Raw genomic sequence first — 19,416 nt, 5'->3', positions numbered from 1 at the left:
GAAGGACCTGGGATCTCGCTTTTGCTTTCAAAAAATCTCTTTCCTGGGTACTGTGGGAAGGATTGTGGGATGAGAGTGAGGGGGACCGGCTGGAACTACTTGAGGCGCTTGGGCAAAGCAGGGCTATGAGGGGTGGGCATGGGGCTTGGCCTGGGATGGCGGAGATGGAAATGGAGAGATGTGGGTGTGGTCAGGGTATATTTTAGAGGTAGAGCGATACCTGAGATCACCTCAGTGAAGTGTGAAGCACAGAGCCTGGCTCTAAATCAGTGAACTCAACTCACATGAATTTGTAGAAAAGACTTAGCACACCTTCGCTAGCTGTTGGAAACAACCTCCCAGCCCCGGGACTGACATTTTGTAGGGGCTCAATGAATGTTTGCTGAATAAGGCAAACGGGCTCTGCAGACTTTCCTGAGCAACGCTTGTCTCTCCTCAACACCCAGCGCTCTAAGGATCACCAGACTCCTTCCTGCTGGCGTCACTGATTGTATAGAGCCATCCTTTGGGGGCTCCTACGTTGCAGAAGCATGGGAGGAAGGCAATGCTTAGTTGCTTTAAACGGATCCCTCGTGATGGCTGTCAGGCATCAGCTGGGCAGGGTTTCTTTTAGGGGTGCAGCCCCTCCGAGAACTCCCACAGTGATGTCTGTGACTCTGATAGCCTGAGCCTGTGGTGAGTGTGTCGACACAACAGAAGCAGCTGTGAAGTCCTTCAAAGCGTGATAAAAATAGCTGTGCCCCCCCTTACACCCTGTTCCCTATGGGCCTGGACATGTTTGTTTGTTCAGCTTTGAAGCTCGGAGCCATTTCCCAGACCCTGAGCAGAGGAGGAAAGGGGGAGAGGCCGAGGACATGGCTGGGGAGCCGGAGGGGCGGGTCAGACCCTCCTGGATCCCACTGTAGAATGTCTGAAACAGACAGAGCCTAAAAGATGATCTAATCCATCTCTTCTGACAGACAGGAAATTAAGGACCAGAGAACAGTGAGGACTGGCCCAGGGCCCCCCCGATTTGTCACTGCCTGCCCCCCGCTCCAACATCACACGATAAGACTCTCCAGCCTTTAACCAGGTGGCCTTGAGCAGGTCCCAGCCTCTCTGCAGACAGGCACGCAGCCACCCTGGCCCTCTGCTCTGTCCCAAGGGAGATGAACCCTCCAGGATTCTCTCTTACCACAACGCCTGTCAGGTCATCTTATCCTCAAGGCCTGGTGGACACACTGTCACGTGTGCTGCTGATTAAGCCTCTGGGGTTTTCTGGCCTAGGAGCAGCTGGAGCTTTCCCCTGGGAAGAGGGAGCTGGCAGGGAAGCTGACGGATCCACAGTAGGCCTCAGCCTAACGCAGGCCACATCCTGAACTGGAGGTAGAGGTCCGGGGGTGCGGGAGAGTATGGGCAGTTGGGAGGTTGGTCTGGAGGGTAAGGGGGCTGAGGCAGCTGAGGAGCCCTTTCTTAGGGAGGAGCGTTTTCATTGTTTCTAGTTCCCACCTGGTGGGAAACTTCATGAGGGCCAAACTTTCCTATCTATCTTTGAATTCCCAGTGCCAGAAGAGGCCTGGCACATGGTGTGCCCTCAGCAATATACACATTACATTAAAAGAGGCTGTTTACAGTAGCCAGGACACGGAAGCAGCCTAAGTGTCCCTCAACAGACGAATGGAAAAAGAAGGTGTGGCACATATATACAATGGAATATTACTCAGCCATAAAAAGGAACGAAATTGAGCTATTTGTAGTGAGGTGGATGGACCTAGAGACTGTCATACAGAGTGAAGTAAGTCAGAAAGAGAAAAACAAATACCGTATGCTAACACATATATATGGAATCTAGAAAAATGGTACCGATGAACCTAGTGGTAGGGAAGGAATAAAGATGCAGACGTTGAGAACGGACTTGAGGACACGGAGGGGAAGGGGAGCCTGGGATGAAGTGAGAGAGTGGCATGGGCATATATACACTACCAAATGTAAAATGGATGGCTAGTGGGAAGCAGCCACATAGCACAGGGAGATCAGCTATGTGCTTTGTGACCGCCTAGTGGGGTGGGGTAGGGAGGGTGGGAGGGAGACACAAGAGGGAGGAGATGTGGGGGTATATGTATACATGTGACTGATTCACTTTGTTGTACGGCAGAAACTAACACAATATTGTAAAACAGTTATACTCCAGTAAAGATGTGAAAAAAACAAAGAGGCAACGAATGAATGAATGAAGCTAAAGATGCTTCAATGCCCGACTCTTCCTCCCCTGACTCTCATAAAGGGCACATCTGGAGGCCCACCCCTCTGCGCGTCCCAGAGAAGCCAGCCAAGCGGCAGCATTTGGATGGTGGTTCTGAAGAGCAGCGTCCGGAGGATGTTAATCCGTGTTCTGTGACAAAGAAGCCACGATAATGGAGCCCCTGCTGTGTTCCCTGCTGGGGGCTCAGCTCCCACCCAGAACCAGTGGGCACTCAATAAAGAATCAAAGATCCAATGGGCTTGGGAAATACGAGATTAAAGAAAGTTCAAATGGATCTTTCCTGTAGGACTTCTCAGAGTCTGCAAGGTGCCAATGTTCACCTTGAGTCACCTACAGTGATCTTAAGTCCCAGAATCTCTGGTGCCTCACTGCCCTGTAGCACCCCAGCTACCAGCCCCATCCCTCTCAGACGGGACAGCTCAGCCGCAGAGATCAGGCAGGTGCCCCCCTGGCCCTGCAATGGCACCAAGAAGCCACTGAGGGGACCCAGGGCTGGGACGACATGCAGGTGGCTCCTGCCCCGAGGAAGACACTGCCTCCGCTGGGACCCGAGGTGATGCTGGACAGTGGCATTGGGGAGGGATACGGGCCAGTGCCCTGTCTTCCTGGGGCTGAGCAGGTGGGTGGGAGAAGCACCCCCCCACACCTCCACTGCTCTGGGAGATGGTGGTGACAAAGGGGCTGGAGGTGTGAAGCCCCCTCCTTCCCCTGCTCTCATTCCACGGCCCTCCTGGCACGTACACATTCAACAAATGTTTGTCGAACACCTACTAAATTCCAGGCACTGACCTGTCACCAGGGATCCTCTTGCGAAGAAGACAAAGCTTCCTGAGCCCACAGCCAGCAGGGGGCGTGTGGCAGCAGGAACCAGGTGTCAGCCCACTGGACGCTCTCCATCCGCCCCTCGCCAGGCTCACACCCACCCTGCGCCGCTGGCTGACCTGATGGAAGCATCCGTGGGCTCCATGGTCCTCTGGGTTTCGTTCAGTCAGTGGAAGGTGCCAGCAGGAGACTGGAGGACAGGAAGATGGGGCATCTATCCCAACGCCTGCATCCCTCCATCAAAGGCCCTGGCTCCTATCAGGGGACCTTCACCTTTCCCCACAGCTCCTACCTCAGGGCTCCATTCACTGCTTCCTCCGTCTGCCCTTTCAGGCCCGGGGGTGATATCGGCTCCCCGCTGTTGCTAGCCTTGAGATGCCTCACCATTCCTTGTTAGTTTCTCCAACCCCATCCGCACTTCTATTTTATTTTATTTTTTTTTAAGATTTATTATTTATTTTGTTTATTTGTGGCTGTGTCGTGTCTTAGTTGGCACGTGGGATCTTCGTTGTGGTGCACGGGCTTCTCTCTCCTTGTGGCGTGAGGGTTTTTCTCTTCTCTCGTTGTGACGAGCAGGCTCCAGGGCGCCTGGGCTCTGTAGTTTGCGGCACACAGTCTCTCTAGTTGAGGCACACAGGCTCTCTAGTTGAGGCTCGCGGGCTCACTAGTTGTGGCACGCAGGCTTAGCTGCCCCGAGACATGTGGGATCTTAGTTCCCTGAGCAGGGATCAAACGCGCATCCCCTGCATTGAAAGACGGATTCTTTACCACTGGACAACCAGGGAAGTCCCCGCACGTTTATTAAATATTCCTCAGTTACCCCTTGGGCTTGGCATCCGTTCCCTTCCCAGACCCTGACCTATGACACACGTTTGTTTGAATGTAACTGAGACCCTAAATAATGGTGCATGAATAAGAGAGAAATTTATTCTCCTCTAACCTCAAAGTCCTGGCTGGCATGGCAGCTTTTCTCTGTGAAGTCATCTGCTCATTCTATTTCTCAGTTCCTCCAACTCTAGCGTGTGCCCTCACCCGCAAGGCATGGGTTCAATTGTGTTCCCCTCTCCAAATTCCCCCGTACCTCCGAATGTAACCTTATTTGGACATAGGGTCATTGCAGATGTAATTAGTTAAGATGAGGTCATTAGGGTGGGCCCTAATCCAGTATGACTTGTATCTTTATAAAAAGCTGAAATTTCGACACAGAGAAACATGCATAGAAGGAAGGCAGCCACCTACTAGCTAAGGAGAGGGGCCTGGAACAGATCCTTCCCTCACAGCCCTCAGAAGGAACCAACACTGCTGACCCCTAGATTTCAGACTTCTAGCCTCTAGACCTGGGAGAGAATACATTTCTGTTGTTTAAGTGACTCAGCTGGTGGCCCCAGGAAACTAATACAGCCTGCAATGGCTCCTACACCACACCCACATTCCAGACGGAGAAAGGAAAGGGGCAAGCTTGCCTTTATCTTTAAGAACCCAACCTGGAATTTGCATACATCTCTTCTGACCATGCTCAGAAATCAACTTGTGGTTTCCCCACCACCACCCCCGACCCCGGCTGCCTGGGAGACCAGGAAATGTCCTGTGCACAAGGAAAATGCCTCTTATCGTGGAAGAAAGGGAGAATAGATATTGGGGGCATTTGCAGATTCCTGGCACCGAATAGTACAAATATTTTCAGATGCCAGTAGCAGGAAACCCTGCCTAAGGTAAACAGTTAGGAAATTCACCATCTCACAGGACTTGACTTCAAGTCCAGAGGCAGGGGGAGCGCAGGGGAGGTGCCCCAAGATTCGGTTCCGTCCTCTGCTGTTTCCGTGGCTCTGCCCTATGTAGGCTGCTGGCTTCCTCCTCAGGCTGGAAAGTCAGATGGCTGGTGGTATCAGTCAGGGTCAAACCAGAAAACAGGAATCTCAAGTATTTGACATGGAGGGAATTGGTTACCCAGGTGAGGGAAGTGCTAAGAAGATAACAGGGCTTAGAGCTTAGCCATGGTTCCTCCCAGGATTGGGGACGGAGGGATGAGATGAGCTGGAGTCGCTCAGCAGAAGCTGGGCCCTATCCAGGCCAGTTCCGTGGGAGCCATGGAGGAGGTGCAGGGGAGAGATACCCTGGTTTCTCTCTTCCTCCTGCACTCCCATCTCCACCAGTGCCTCCCATTGGCTGAACCCAGCTGGAAACCAGCTGTCATGGGTGCCTGGGAAACCCAGCCTGCAGGAGTCAGTCCCCCCATTCCTGGGCCCAACGGGGATGCAGTGAGGAATTATCCTAAGGCTGGAGCTTCCCTGGGAGGGGAAGAGAGGGCAGAGATGAGACCCGTGACCTCTGCGGAGCAGGTGCCCCAGAGTGACAGGGGCCTTTGAAGGGTTTGTAACAAGAGAACAACACGGGAATTCCCTGGCATCCAGTGGTTAGGACTTGGCACTTTCACTGTCAGGGTCCGGGTTTGATCCCTGGTCGGGGATCAAAGTCTGGGAGCCAGGGCAGCCTCGCCCTGCGTCACATTGGAACCCTCCAGCCCAAGAGGTAATCTCTCAAGTTACCAGCAGGGAGTGCCAGAGAGCCATGACTGTCTCTTCAGGTTTTTTCCTAGTAGGTTGCCTGGTTTGTGTAAGGGTGTGTTTGTCTCTGGCTGTGTTTGAGGGAGAGGACAGGTCTCAGAGTTTCCTCATGGAAGTTTAGCTGAGTGTGATGAATGCACTCACCACGAATTCTAGGCACAGCCTCACTCAGGCTCCAATGTCCAGACACAGCATTGGTGCTCAGTTCACGTCAGATGAATGGATAAGTAAACAGATGCGTGCACGCACGGATGCATGGATGGATTACTGGGGGAATGAAGAGAGATACGATGACCCAAGAGAAAAATGATAAAAAGAGAAGAATTGGAAAGAAGGGTGGACAGCAGACAGACCAGTGTAGAATCGCGGGGGGCGGGGGGAGAGAAATGCAAGGAAGGTGTGTGGCAGGGAGGGGCCCACGGGAGGTGAGTGAAGGGGGCAGTGCTAAATCTACCAGCCTCGAGGCCTGGGCCTGATGTGTCTCTTTTTCCAGATGCTGCCCATTGCTGCCACTGCAATGCTCCGCATCTTTCTAGGCCAGTTGGGACTGGCGCCTTCCTAAGGAAGGCCTCCCTGAGCCCACGGTTGGCAAGTCCCTCTTGCCTCTACGCTGCCGCGTCTGGGGGCTTCTGCTGGGACCCCTCTGGTCTGTCTGGCTAACATATGGGTAGCAGAGTCGGATGGACCCAGGTTTGGTTTGAATTCAAGCTCAACCACTGTTGTGTGACCTTGACCAAGATATCTGACCTCTCTGCACCTGGGTTTCCTCAGCTGGGGTACTACCAGTAGCTCCCTCACAGGGATTTTCTTTGATAATTTGAGCAGGCAGGACACTCAGCATGGGGCTTGGCCCTTAGGGAGCACTGAAGAGAAGGTGACAATTATTGCCTTTGCATTCCAGAGAGTCCCAACCTCAAATGGTCTGTTCTGTCATCAAGTTGTTGACCTTGATTTGGGGTTCAGGAGACGGTGTCATCAAAATGAATAGCGAACACCGCTGGCCAATGTGCGTAAGCTCCCTGAAAACACTTCTCTCTGCGTAAATCATTTTTTGACACGTAAAAGAATATTTATTTCAGTGTTGCTCGAAATAACCAAACATAATTGGAAACAAGCTAAATGTATATCGAGAGGAGAGCAGATGAATCGTGGCATATTTGTAGAAAGCAGCACTAAAGATTGAAAATTATGGAACTCGAGTTCCATGTATCGATATGGCTAGATCTCAGAAGCATTTCATTGAGTAAAAAGGCAAATTACAGGCTTCCCTGGTGATGCAGTGGTTGAGAGTCCGCCTGCCGATGCAGGGGACACAGGTTCATGCCCCGGTCCTGGAAGATCCCACATGCCGCGGAGCGGCTGGGCCTGTGAGCCATGGCCGCTGAGCCTGCGCATCCGCAGCAACGGGAGAGGCCACAACAATGAGAGGCCCGCGTACTGGAAAAAAAAAAAAAAGGCAAATTACAGAATAATGTATTCAGTATAATACCATAATATACATAGCATTTGAAAACAGGCAAATCAGTAATATTCGGGATAGCAACGTGTAGGAACGGGATAAACACGATAGCAAAGATCATCAGGGATCCGGACAGTGACACCCTCCAAGCAGGGAGGGAGTAGGGTTGGCCAGGGCTTCAGGTGGCTTCGACTGTGTCTGTAAGCTGGACTTAACTTTTAGTTCCTTGAATATGGTTTGAGACCAAGACCATCTCTGCTTTGGTCTCCACAACAAATACATTGAAGAAACTGAGCTCATGGAGGCGGGTAAAGTGCCCCCCAATTACCCAGCCTCCGAGAGGCAGAGCTGGGGACTGAACCCAGGTCTCCTGACCCCAGCTGTCCTCCCTGCACATGCAGGCTGCTCCATGTTTACTGAACAGCTGGCAGTGGCCTCAGGGACAAAGGAGGTGCTGAGGAGCTGGGGCAGAGCCGCTGAGCTCTGCAGGCTGGGCAAGCAAAGTGGGCTCTGGCCCACTGGACTCAGGACTCAGCCTAGGCCTGGTAGTGGCCTGGGCCCAGGCCAAGCCTAGGGGAGGTTTCCTGCCTTCCGGCCTGTTTCCTGGTGCTCTCCCAGTGAGTCAGAGGTTAGGGCTGGAGCCAGTCTTGGGCAGGGTCTGTAGCAGGAAGTGGAGACCCGTAAGCCTCCAAGCTGGCTCTTCTCCTGTTCCCACAGCCGTGCTCACCTCCCACCCCAGTGCAGGCACCCCAGGGGTACAGGCAAGAGGATGGACACCCAGTGAGCTCCAGTACTGAGGAGACCCCAGGCTTCCCCACAGTGGACCCCAACCACAGACTCCAAATCCTTCAGGGGCCTGGTGGTCATTCATTCTGTCCTTCCTTCCTTCCTTCATTCAGACAACTCACTAAATACAGGGGCCTGTGCTGGGCGCCAGGGAGACAGGGGTGAGGAGACAGCTCCTACCCTCCAGGGGTTCAGTGTCCGCTCGGGAGGTCAGACATGTAAATAGATAAGCACCTAACAGACATTCAATACGTATTTGGACTGAAGTAAATGAAAACCGTCTAAGAAAATATCAGCACGGGAGGGGCTGCTAGAGTCTGGCCCCTGTGGCCTGGAGGAAGGCTGTAACTTGCTCAAGTCACAGGGTGGTCCAATGGCATAACTGAAGCCAAGACCTAGGACTCCAGATTCCATCCAGGGCCCTTTCTGCGACATCCCATCCCTGCTTTTTTTTTTTTTAAGTTGATAATTGGGAAATATTTCAAGCATACAGAAAAGTTTAAAGAATAGTACTATGCCCCTTGGGAACCCACCACCAAGCTTTGCCGCATCTTCCCAGTGGTCCCTGGCAACTCCCATCCCAGCCTGAACCAGATCCTCTCCTTGACTCCTGGGACATGTTTCTTTTGTGGGCTCCATGTAAGAGCTTTTTTCAAAAAGGGGCTGTGAGTTGTTTTCTGATACCAACCAATGGTCCAATTCTCTGACACCCACTGGTTACTCAATAATTCAATTCGTTTCTAGCACTATCTCCCCGGTATGAGCACCAGATCCCACAAGTAACAGGGCTCAGTTCCACTTCAGACACCAGTGGCTGGTGGCCAGGGGCTACCCCTGTATTTTTTTTTTTTTTTTTGGCCACACCGTGCCGCTTGCAGGATCTTAGTTCTCTGACCAGGGATCCAACCTGGGCCCCTGGCAGTGAAAGCGCTGAGTCCTAACCACTGGACCGCCAGGGAATTCCCTACCCTTATACTTCTGAGCTAACCATCCATAAGTTGGGGGTTCCCCCCACCCCCTCCTCAGGTGTAATTTGCTAGAATGGCCTGCGGAACTCAAGACCTTACTCATGTGTACCAGTTTATTAGAAAGGAGTCCAATGAACATGGAGATGAAGACATACATAAGGCAAGGTCTGGAAGGGTCCTGAGAACACGCGGTAAAGACTCATGGATGCCATTAATGAGAACGACAGGCCTGGAACGGGCTTCAGAGACCATTCAGTCCCACTGTCTCCTTTCCATTTGGGCAAACTGAGGCCCAGGTCATTCGGCACATTAAGAACACAGCTTGGGGACTTCCCTGGTGGCACAGTGGTGAAGAATCCACCTGCCAATGCAGGGGACACGGGTTCGAGCCCTGGTCCGGGAAGATCCCACGTGCTGCGGAGCAACTAAGCCCGTGTGCCACAACTACTGAGCCTGCACTCTAGAGCCCGTGCGCCGCAACTACTGAGCCTATGTGCCGCGACTACTGAAGCCCACATGCCTAGGGCCCGTGCTCCACAACAAGAGAAGCCACCGCAATGAGAAGCCCGCGCACCGCAATGAAGAGTAACCCCCGCTCTCTACAACTAGAGAAAGCCCGCACGCAGCAACGAAGACCCAACGCAGCCAAAAATAAATATATTTATAAAAAAAAAACACAGCTGGGCCTAGAACCCAATTTCCTCATCTGTCAAATATCGAACAGCCACGATTTATTGAGAGTTTACAACACACCGAGGGATCAACCCTGTGGGGCAGGTATTCTTTCTATCCCAGCTTGCAGATGAGGCAGTTGAGGCTCAGACAAGGGAGGTAACTTCCCCAAAGGTCCTATGTCTGGTAGAACGTGCGCAAAGCAGAGTCTCAGTGCTGAGTTCCTCTCTGGGAAGACAAAGGCTCTACCTCACAATGTTATTGAAAGGATCTAGTCACCCAAAGCATATTTACAGGAAGGGAAACATTGTCACCCGCTGCTCCACACTTAGTGGGGGCGGCAGGAGGAAAGCACCCTCACGTGGAAGGTGGCCTCCCCCACCCCACCCCAGGTGAGATTCAAAGGAGCAACTTTGTACGGTCAACCAAGAACCGGAAATGTCGGCTTTGACGTCAGCAGTCCGAGGAGGGGGAGCCCTGCGGGGGCGAGTGCCTCAGAAGAGGACGGCGGGGAGAGGAGCTGAGATGGAGAAGGGCTTCCCGAGAGCTCCATGGTGGGCGGCCCGGGCCCGAGGACAAAGGAGGAGAGGAGACATGAAGAGCTGAGCGGTGGCCGTTTATTCTACGTCGGGCTGTTTTCTGTCCTATGCTGAGTGTTGTCAACCGCTGGCAGCCTGCGCCTCAGTCAGGTCTGTCATAGGTGGTTTGGGGCGCAGGTGAGGAGGGAGTCGTGATCACCGTGGCGGAGGAAGGGTGCAGCTTTGCTGAGAGATGATGGCAGTCACAGAAGAGGGGGCTGAGAATTGGTCCAGAAGCAGAGATTCAGAGTGAAGGGTGACAAGAGACCATAACAGCCCCCTGGGGGCCTCAGAAAGAGTGAGGAAGGCTCTGAACTTCCCATGGTACATGGAATGGACCTTTGAGCTATTTTATGTGATTATTAAAGGAAAAGGTAACCCCAGAAACCTGGAGAGCTGTGGGGTCCACCTGTTATATGCGAAAAACCCTTAGCGCAGTGTCTCCACTCAGGAATTGCTTAATAAATGGCAACCGCAGTGATGGCCCTGGAGGTAGCAGGTGCAACGTTTAGTGGGCAGACCTGAGCCAGATTGCTTGGGTTCACGTCTTGACCATGTTCTTTTAGGTGAGTTAGTTCACCTCCGCCCTTCAGTTTCTTATCTAAAAAATGGAGATGCTGTTAACATCTACCTTGTAAGGTTGTAATGGGCAGTAAATGAGCGAATACATATAAAGCACTCAGCACAGTGTAGTAGTCAGGGTTCTCCAGAGAAACAGAATCAATAGGAAATATACGGAGATATATATATATATATATATATATATACATGTATTTCTTAGTCATATGTGTGAGTGTGTGTGTGTGTGTGTGTGTCTTTGTATTTGGGCTGCTATTACCATAGACTGGGTGGCTTAAATAACATTTATTTTTCACAGTTATAGAGGCTGGGAAGTCCAAGATCAAGGCACCAGCAGACTCAGTGTCTAGTGAGAGCTCACTTCCTGGGTCAGAGATGGCTGTCTTTTCACTGCATTCCCAAATGGCACAGGGGCAAGGATGCTCTCTGGGGTCTCTTTTATAAGGGCACTAATCCCATGTATGAAGGCTTTCCCCTCAGTGGCCTAATCACCTCCCAAAGGCCCCCACCTCTAAATCCCATCATGTTGGGGATTAGGTTTCAACATACGAATTTGAGGGGGGGACACAAACTTTTATATATACACATACACACACTTACGTATAGCAACATATATAGTACAATGTTATGTAATACTATATGCTATAGTATATGTTGTATATATATATGTACATATGCTATATTTTTTGTATTTATATATACATACATATATTTATTTATTATTAGGTATTGGCTCACGCAGTTATGCAAGGCTGGGAAGTCACATGATCCCCTGTCTGCAAGCTGGAGACCCAGAAATCTGGTGGTATAGTTCAAAGGCCTAAGAACTAGATAGCTAATGGTGTAGATTCCAGCCTATGTCTGACGGTCTGAGGACCAGGAGGACCGAGGCCAGAAGATGGATGTCCCAGCTCAACTAGTCAGTCAGAGAATGAATTCAACCTTCCTCTGCCTTTTTGTTCTATTCAGACCCTCAACAGATTAGATGGTGCCCATCCACAAGCAGAGGCCGGTCTGCTTTACTCAGTCCACCATCCCACATGCTAATATGGTCCAGAAACACCCTCACAGACACACTCAAGAGGTAATGTTTAACCAGGTATCTGGGCATCCCATGGTCCAGTCTAGTCAATGCATAAAATTACACACAGCAGCTGGGACCCAGGAAGCATTCGTTACATGTGGATCATTATTATTGTGGTTTTATGGGTAAGGAAACAGAGGTTCAAAAAGTTAAATCTGGATAAACAACAAGGTCCTACTGTATAGCACAGGGAACTATATTCAGTACCCTGTAATAAACCATAATGGAAAAGAATATAGAAGAAAGGTAATGTATATATGTATAACTAAATCACTTTGCTGTACAGCAGAAATTAACACAATATTGTAAATCACCTATACTCCAATTTCTTAAAAAAAGATTAAGTCATTTGGCCATAGTGACATGGCTTCAGCGGTGTGCTGGTGACCTAGGGGCTCAAAAAAGAAAGAACCCAACCCAAAAAACCCCTGATTTGTTGCATTTGCCAATTCCTGTGGTATAAATGTTCCTGCCATGGTTGATTTCAAGCTACCGATGGTTTAACAAGGAGTTCACCAGATTCTAGAATATTTCAGAATTGGCTTTTGTGAGGCAGTATGAGCTGAATCCCACGTACCACTATAGCACACTGTGCCTGCAACATGGGGGCATTCAGCTATTATTAGCTAATAACATTAGCTATTTTTTTTTCATGTATTTTATTATTTATTTATTGGCTGCGTTGGGTCTTCGTTGATGCACGCGGGCTTTCTCTAGTTGCAGCGAGCAGGGGCTACTCTTTGTTGCGGTGTGCGGGCTTCTCATTGCAGTGGCTTCTCTTGTTGCAGAGCATGGGCTCTAGGCACGCGGGCTTCAGTAGTTGTGGCTCATGGGCTCTAGAGCACAGGCTCAGTAGTTGTGGCGCACGGGCCTAGCTGCTCCATGGCATGTGGGATTTTCCCAGACCAGAGCTCGAACCCGTGTGCCCTGCACTGGCAGGCGGATTCTCAACCACTGAGCCACCAGGGAAGCCCCAACATTAGCTATTATTGTAAGTCTGTTGAGCCAGCAATGTTCACTGGGCACCTTCCTTACCCCCATCTTACAGAAAGGGAGATTGAGGTTCGGACAAGTTCAATACTTACCCGAGGTCACAGCACAGACCAGTTACTTGCTGTCCTGCTTCCCAAGTCCTCTCTCAGCAGGGGTGCGTATAAGGCTGTATATAAGTCTACACATGACCATCATCCCCAGCCCCCTTAGAGGGAACTTCCCAGGCCGCATAACGATGAGAGTCCTGTCCCCTCCCAGGTTGGCTGCTCTACCTCAAAAGCGCCGAGGCGGCTTGGCGAGAGGGCAGTTCTTGCTGGCTGGGGCTCCTGCCAAGCCACACCTGCCTCAGCGCTCCTGAACTCAGACGTGTCCTGGCTTGCTCCTGCCATACAGGGGTTTAGGGAAGTGCTGCTTTGGCAGCTGGCGAGCAGAGAGCCCATATCCTTGAGGGTGTTAGGGGATGAGTGTGTGTGACTCACTGTGCTTGGGTGGATGGAAGGCTGTAGCCGGGGGAGGGCCAGAACCCAGCCCAGGAGAGACTTTCAGCCCTGCAGGCAGGCTGGCCCCAAGCCAGATAAGGGCTCAGGTGAGTCACATTGCCAAGAGGCTGGGACAGATGTCCTCCAGGCAGGGTGGGACAATGACAATAGAGTCCCGGCTCTTGGCTCTAGCTGTCTCCCCAGACTGCGATGGACTCACAAGTATGGCTGCTGAGTTGCTGGGTTTGCTCCTGGTCTGTGATGCTTCCAAGTGCCACGTGGCTGAAAGAATAAGGGAACACTCCTCCCACCATCTCAAGGCCAGGGGCAAGGGGTGGGGGGCAATTGCTGTGTGGCAGGAGAGGATTTAATGAGCAGCCTATGCACTAATGGGGCAGGTCCTATGGTCTCTGGAGAAGGGGGCTGTTCCCTCCATTCTTGGGGAGCCCAGGGGAATGAGATGCCCTTGAACTCTTTAAACCTGGGGTGGGGAAAGGACCCCTGTTGGTCTTGGTGGGGCACAGGAGGAGAGAGGGATGTGGGTAGGACTGCAGGGAGGGGCAGTCAGGTGAGAGGGGACAGAGCGGGAGGGGCAAGGGCTGACGGAAAGCCCATGATTTGCAATTGGTTTGTAAATGCAGCTAAGGAGCCGAGGTTGGAGGCGGCCCAGATGGGGCAAGGGTGGGGGCCGCTGTGGCTGGAGACCGTGTGGAGAGGGGCACCCCACCGACGAGGACATCCGTCCTGCAGTGCTAGGGAGGGAGAGGCAGCTGGCCTTGGCTGGGGGATGGAGGAAGGGGGCTGGACCCCTCCCCAAACCTCTCAGTTCATAGGGTCACTTACTGAGTCCTCACTGAGTGAGTGGGTGACCCACCCTCTTCCTCACTTAGTGCTTAAGCCCGTAGGCTCTGGGGCCAAAACATCGGGTTTTAATTCTGGCTGCTGGGTGAGCTTGGGTAAGTCTCTTGCTCTCTCTGAGCCTCAGTGACTTCATCTTGAAAGCAAAATACCTACCTCCTAGGGGTGCTGCGAGGATTAAATGAGAGGGTGAATGTGGGGCCCTGGTACTGACAATGTCAGGCGCTTTGGCACATAACAGGTGCTCTACCAGGTCAGTCTCTCAGGGGTGGTCCTGGGCAGGAGGTGGGGTAGGCAGCTCCCCATCACCCTCCCTCCTGTGTCCCTGGGCTTGGAGTCAGCTGGACCCCTGCCAGCAGGCCTGACTCCAGGCTGGGCCCTGAGAGCCCAGGACCTAAGGCCAGAACCACACCTCCCCTCACGGGAGAAGGGGGCTTTTAGTCTCCTTGACCCCATGCTGGCCTCCCAGACTCTCCTGGCTCGGGAGGCCTCTGTGGCCCCCAGAGGACCTCAGGATCCCCTGGAGTTGGGGAGGCCGGAGAGAGCCATTCCTGATCTTATGGGACACAGCCTGGCTTTCTGGGAAGATGGAGGAATAGCACATTCCTCCTGAAATAATTGTCCTGGAGCTATTTCCAGAGGCTCTTAATGCCCAGGCCAGAAATGGCCAGTGATCTCGGCGCCTGGGTACCTTCAGGACAAACGGCGTAGAGGTCCAGCCCTCTTGCTGGCCGCCTGCCTGCCTGCCCGGCCCCCGGCCCAGAACAGAAGCAGGCCTGGCTGAGGCCCCACAAGGAAACGGTTGCCACTGCTTCCCTGGCCCACTGAGCTTCCCTACACCCCTCTTCCTCCTTCTCCGGGGTCCCTCTGAGCCCTCCTCTTGGCTCCCTGTTTCAGTGGCTGTAACCACCCCACCCCAGGGCAAAAGGCCCTTCACGGCTGGGGAATGTCCAGTGGAGGCTTCTGTGTATATGTGCTTTGTGATCTTGTATCTGATCATTAGGAAACATCAGATAAACCCAAATTGGAGAACATTCTCCAAAACAATTTGCCTGTGCTCTTCAAAGCTATCGATGTCATAAGAGACAAAGACTGAGGAACTTCCAGGTTGAAGGAGACCAGAGAGACCTGAAAACTAAAGGCAAGCCTGATTGTGAATTGGCTCCTGGATTGGAGATATACAACTACCATGGAGAACGTCGGAGGGAATAATCATCGGTAAACTGTGGACAGTGTATTAGCTAACAGTGCTGTATCACTGTTAAGTATCCTGTATTTGATAACTGGATATGTGAGAAAATGTCCTTGTTCTCCCAGCTTGTAGGAGATACACGCTGAAGTAAAGGTGTATTCAAGAGGAAAGGCTGCCATTATCTGCACCTTACTCTCAAAATAATAATAATGTGTGTGTGTGGTGATACATGTGGCAAAATATTAATAATTCGTAGAGTCGAATGAAGAGTATATGGGAGTTCATTATCTTGTAAGTTTTCAGTAAGTTTGAAAATTTTTGAAAAAGTTTGAAATTTTCAAAGTGTATTTTCAATACTTGCGGGAAGGAAATGATGGAGGGCAAATACCATGAAATCTCAAAGGGGGATCTTGTTCATTCATTCAACGGATATGTCCAAGATGCTCCTTATGGACCAGGACCCAGTGGGGTGGGGGGCACAGGAGCTCTGAAAGGAATCCTCAGGCTCTAGCCCACCACCCAGTAGGGACCCAACACGGGGTTGCTGACTGCGTGAGGACCAGGCAAGAAGGGAGGAAAGACAGTGCTGTTATGTTATGGGTCACTCAAAGGGACAGCACTTTAGGGAGACTTGATAAATGTTTGCTGACCCAACGAGAAAAGAAAATTGATGCTGACCACAGCCAACGAGAGTTATATCAGGCCCGGCACGGAACTTCCTGACTCTCAGCATAATTAAACACTAGAAAAACAACAGGGAACACTGGAAAAAGTCCACCCTAGCCTCACTTTAAAAATAGGGCCCATCTGTCATGGAGAGCTTAACGTGGTACTTGCCCTGAGGCAGGGGCCTGACCAGGATGACCCCTGGAGGCCTCTCCCAGCTCCAGGATTCCATGATTGTATGACATGGCCAGCAGTCTGGAGTAGTGGCCTGAGGGTGTTCCCCAGCAGAGGGCTGAGTCAGGCTAAGTCGTCTACCCCCTGAAAGTAGAGTGAGAGTGCGAGAGGGCGCTTAGAGCAGGTGGGACCAGGCAGCCAGGAAGGGAAGGGAAGGGGGGCCTTGGGGACCAGCCCTCAGCCACCTCCCATATTTCTGGAGGAGGAGATGGGGCGGGGGGGACCGGGGATGGAAGAGGCGAGAGTCTGGACATTCCACGCGATTCAGACCCAATGGACAAGGGCAGCTGAAGGGCCCTGGGCTGGGAGAGGGGCAGGCAGCTGTTTTCCGGGTGGGACAGGCTCAAATACTGCTCCGTTCTCACTAGGCAGAAGTGGAAAATTAGCATCAAGCCGGCGGTAGTGGGGGAGAGAAATCAGAACCTTCCTTCTGGTAAGGGGGACTACTGGGGACCTGAGGGACAATGGGAATGGGGGTGGGGCTCCACTGCCCAGGCAGGCCCAGGGACAGGAGGCGGGGTTAAATGGACTGGAGCCTGGTCAGGCCCTAGTCCCTGTGAGGTGCCCACTTTTAGACCAGGAGGAGTAGGAATCCCAAAGCCCACTTCTCTTGTGGGTGGATGAGGAGCTCCCTACTGTCAGAGAGGATGAAGACCAAATATCCTGGAAGGTTCTGTCTCACAAGCCCAGCCCCATTAGTAGACTTACAGCACCACCTTGCCCCCGCTTCCTCAACTTGGGGTTCATAGAGTCAAGATGATCTCAGGTACAGGGTTAACAAGCATTCCTCTCCATCTGGTTTTCCCCATCAGTGCCCCCGTCCAGGCAGACAGGACAACAGGTGTGGTGAGAATTCTTCCTCAGTAGACTGAGGTGGGGGGGGGCAAAGTCACCCCGACAATGTGGCATTGTCTCTTAAGGGTCATCAGACACGCTCAAGATAGTATCTTGGCCCCCACCACTTACAAGCTGTGTTATCTGAGGCAAGTCACGTCATCTCTCTGAGCCTCAGTTTCCCCACCTGTCAAATAGGAATAGAACAGTAACTACCTCCTAGATTTGTAGTGAGACTTACAATGTAAGGCACAAGCAAAGGGCTGGGCAAAGAGAGAGGGCATGTATCACATCGCTTCCAAGATATATTTTTTAGTATGAGGGTGCATTGAGTAGTGGATGGTTAGCTATTTGATATTACCTCCAAAGAATGTGTGTCTCAGTACCTGGAATTTCACCATTAGAGATTCAGTCCTTTGCTTTTGTGGTCTCCTAGTGTCCCTGCTTAAAAGGTAAATGGGGGCTTCCTGGGTGGCGCAGTGGTTGAGAGTCCCTCTGCTGATGCAGGGGACACGGGTTCGTGCCCCAGTCCGGGAAGATCCCACATGCCGCGGAGCGGCTGGGCCCGTGAGCCATGGCCGCTGAGCCTGCGCGTCCGGAGCCTGTGCTCCGCAACGGGAGAGGCCACAGCAGTGAGAGGCCCACGTACCGCAAAAAAAAACAAAACAGGTAAATGGGAGTTTCAGAATATGGGCTAGAGTTAAAGGAAAACAGAGACTGCCCCACTTTTCCTAGGGGTCCTCTGGCCTCAGTTGTTCTCAGGGTCTTGCCTTCTTCCCCATCTCTTGTCCTCTGTGCTTTCTGAAGAATAGGGTGGCCGTTTTCCAGCTTGAAAATCCCTGGGCCTGGGAGGAGGATGGGAAGAGGAACACCCGGCAAGAAAGCCCAGGGGATGTGGCAAGGAGAGGTGACCCAGCTCTCTCCTCGCCAGGCCCGGGGGACCAGCTTCCAGGTGAATTCTCAGCAGTTCCGCACCACGAAGCCTTGTCTGCCCGACCGGGATGATGCCTGGACGCCAAGTGAGCCGTTCTAACACCTGCAGCCGCTTGAACCATCCCACCAATGTGTCCTTTCTGGCCCGGGCTGGGACTCCAGGCTGGCCCCACGGCCCCAGCGTGACCTGGGCTAACAACCTCAAGTGCTCTCGTACCTGAGTGGCTCAGAGGCAAGCAGCAGCCCTTCAGAGCAGTCTGACAACCCCGGCTCCCCCAGACTTCCAGTGAGGAGAATTTGCATGGGCCGGCCCTACAACTCCAGGTGTGTGGAGACAAGCCACTTGCTGAAGTGCCCCAAGGTGGCCAGAAAGCCTGCTTGTCGTGGCAGTCCCCACTGCCTGCTCTGTACAGATCGTCCCTCGGGTCCCTCTGGCCCCACCTCCCTGGACCAACTCATCAGAGGCATCAACTACCTTGACAGATCCACCAATGCCTTCTACACCAACCGCCCTAAGTCATCCCTGAGCCTGCCGAGGCTTGCAGCCAGCTACCTGGCACGCGCCGCCAACTCCATCCACCTGGACCACCTGGACCACCTGGACCACTCCTTCCCCCACAGGTACTCCAACCCCAGCACCAGACTGGCCGCCTCTGACAACTCCTGCGCCAGCACCTGCGTGGTGCCGTCCTCCAGGGCTGTCCATGCTTTGCAGTACGTGGATGGCTCTACCAACCCGAGCTGCCCTCACGGGCCTCCTAGCCGGAACCTCACTCCCATGCTGCCGCAGAAGCCGGGGATAAAGTTGCCTGAGCTCCCTCTCTTCGGCAACGGGATCTTTTCCTTAAGTCATCTGCCCAAGTTCTGGGAAGCAATCCTCTTGGGTTGGAGAGCCCCCGAGCCCATCTCTAAGCCCTGTAGCTGGTGGTGACATCAACACCAGCCGTGAAGTGGGCACACATCCATCAGCCTGCAGTTGTGGAAAGTAAATTGTCTGTGGCAAAATGTACCTTCCAATCCTCCATTGGGAGTGGTGGTGGGGACAGCCATTTAGAAGGGGGGTTAGGCACTTGAGGACCTACAAGGGCCGGGCAGGTAAAAGTGAATGGGTGAAGGGGGCTGGGTGGTAGTAGGGAGTGGTGGAGACTGTGACTGAGTGGAGAGAGGATACCTCTTCTAAACCCAGCTCTCAAACGGGCGGTTGCCTTTTCAAGAGAAGCCAGGAATCTGATTTTCTATGTGTTAGCAACAAATTTAAAAATATCATGGTGTTTGAGGGCTGAACAAAAGTACTTGCAAGCTGAATGTGAGGCCCACAGATCTGAGTTTGGAATCTCTGATTTACACCTTGAATGAATCACTGGGGAGCTTCTCAGCCTCCCTTAGCCTCTGCTGAGGCTGTTCATTCTCAATCCCTATTCATATTCTTCTTCTTCTTTTTTTTTTTTTTTAAGAATTGTTATTGGGCTTCCC

The 19,416-nt window shown here is 52.3% G+C and overlaps 1 protein-coding gene across 1 annotated transcript; it reads left to right on the top strand.

Moving 5' to 3' along the window:
- The first annotated feature begins 18,011 nt into the window (after positions 1-18,011).
- On the top strand, positions 18,012-18,874 carry LOC132414561 (uncharacterized). The gene is given in 2 exon segments (XM_059997214.1): positions 18,012-18,159; positions 18,162-18,874. Coding segments are annotated over 2 exon segments (861 nt in total).
- The last annotated feature ends 542 nt before the right edge of the window (positions 18,875-19,416 follow it).

Source organism: Delphinus delphis, chromosome 1 (assembly GCF_949987515.2).
Source record: "Delphinus delphis chromosome 1, mDelDel1.2, whole genome shotgun sequence".
NCBI classification, from domain to species: Eukaryota; Metazoa; Chordata; class Mammalia; order Artiodactyla; family Delphinidae; genus Delphinus; species Delphinus delphis.
The sequence above is the reverse complement of the archived record's forward strand: the minus strand, read 5'-3'. Positions and strand labels throughout refer to the sequence as shown.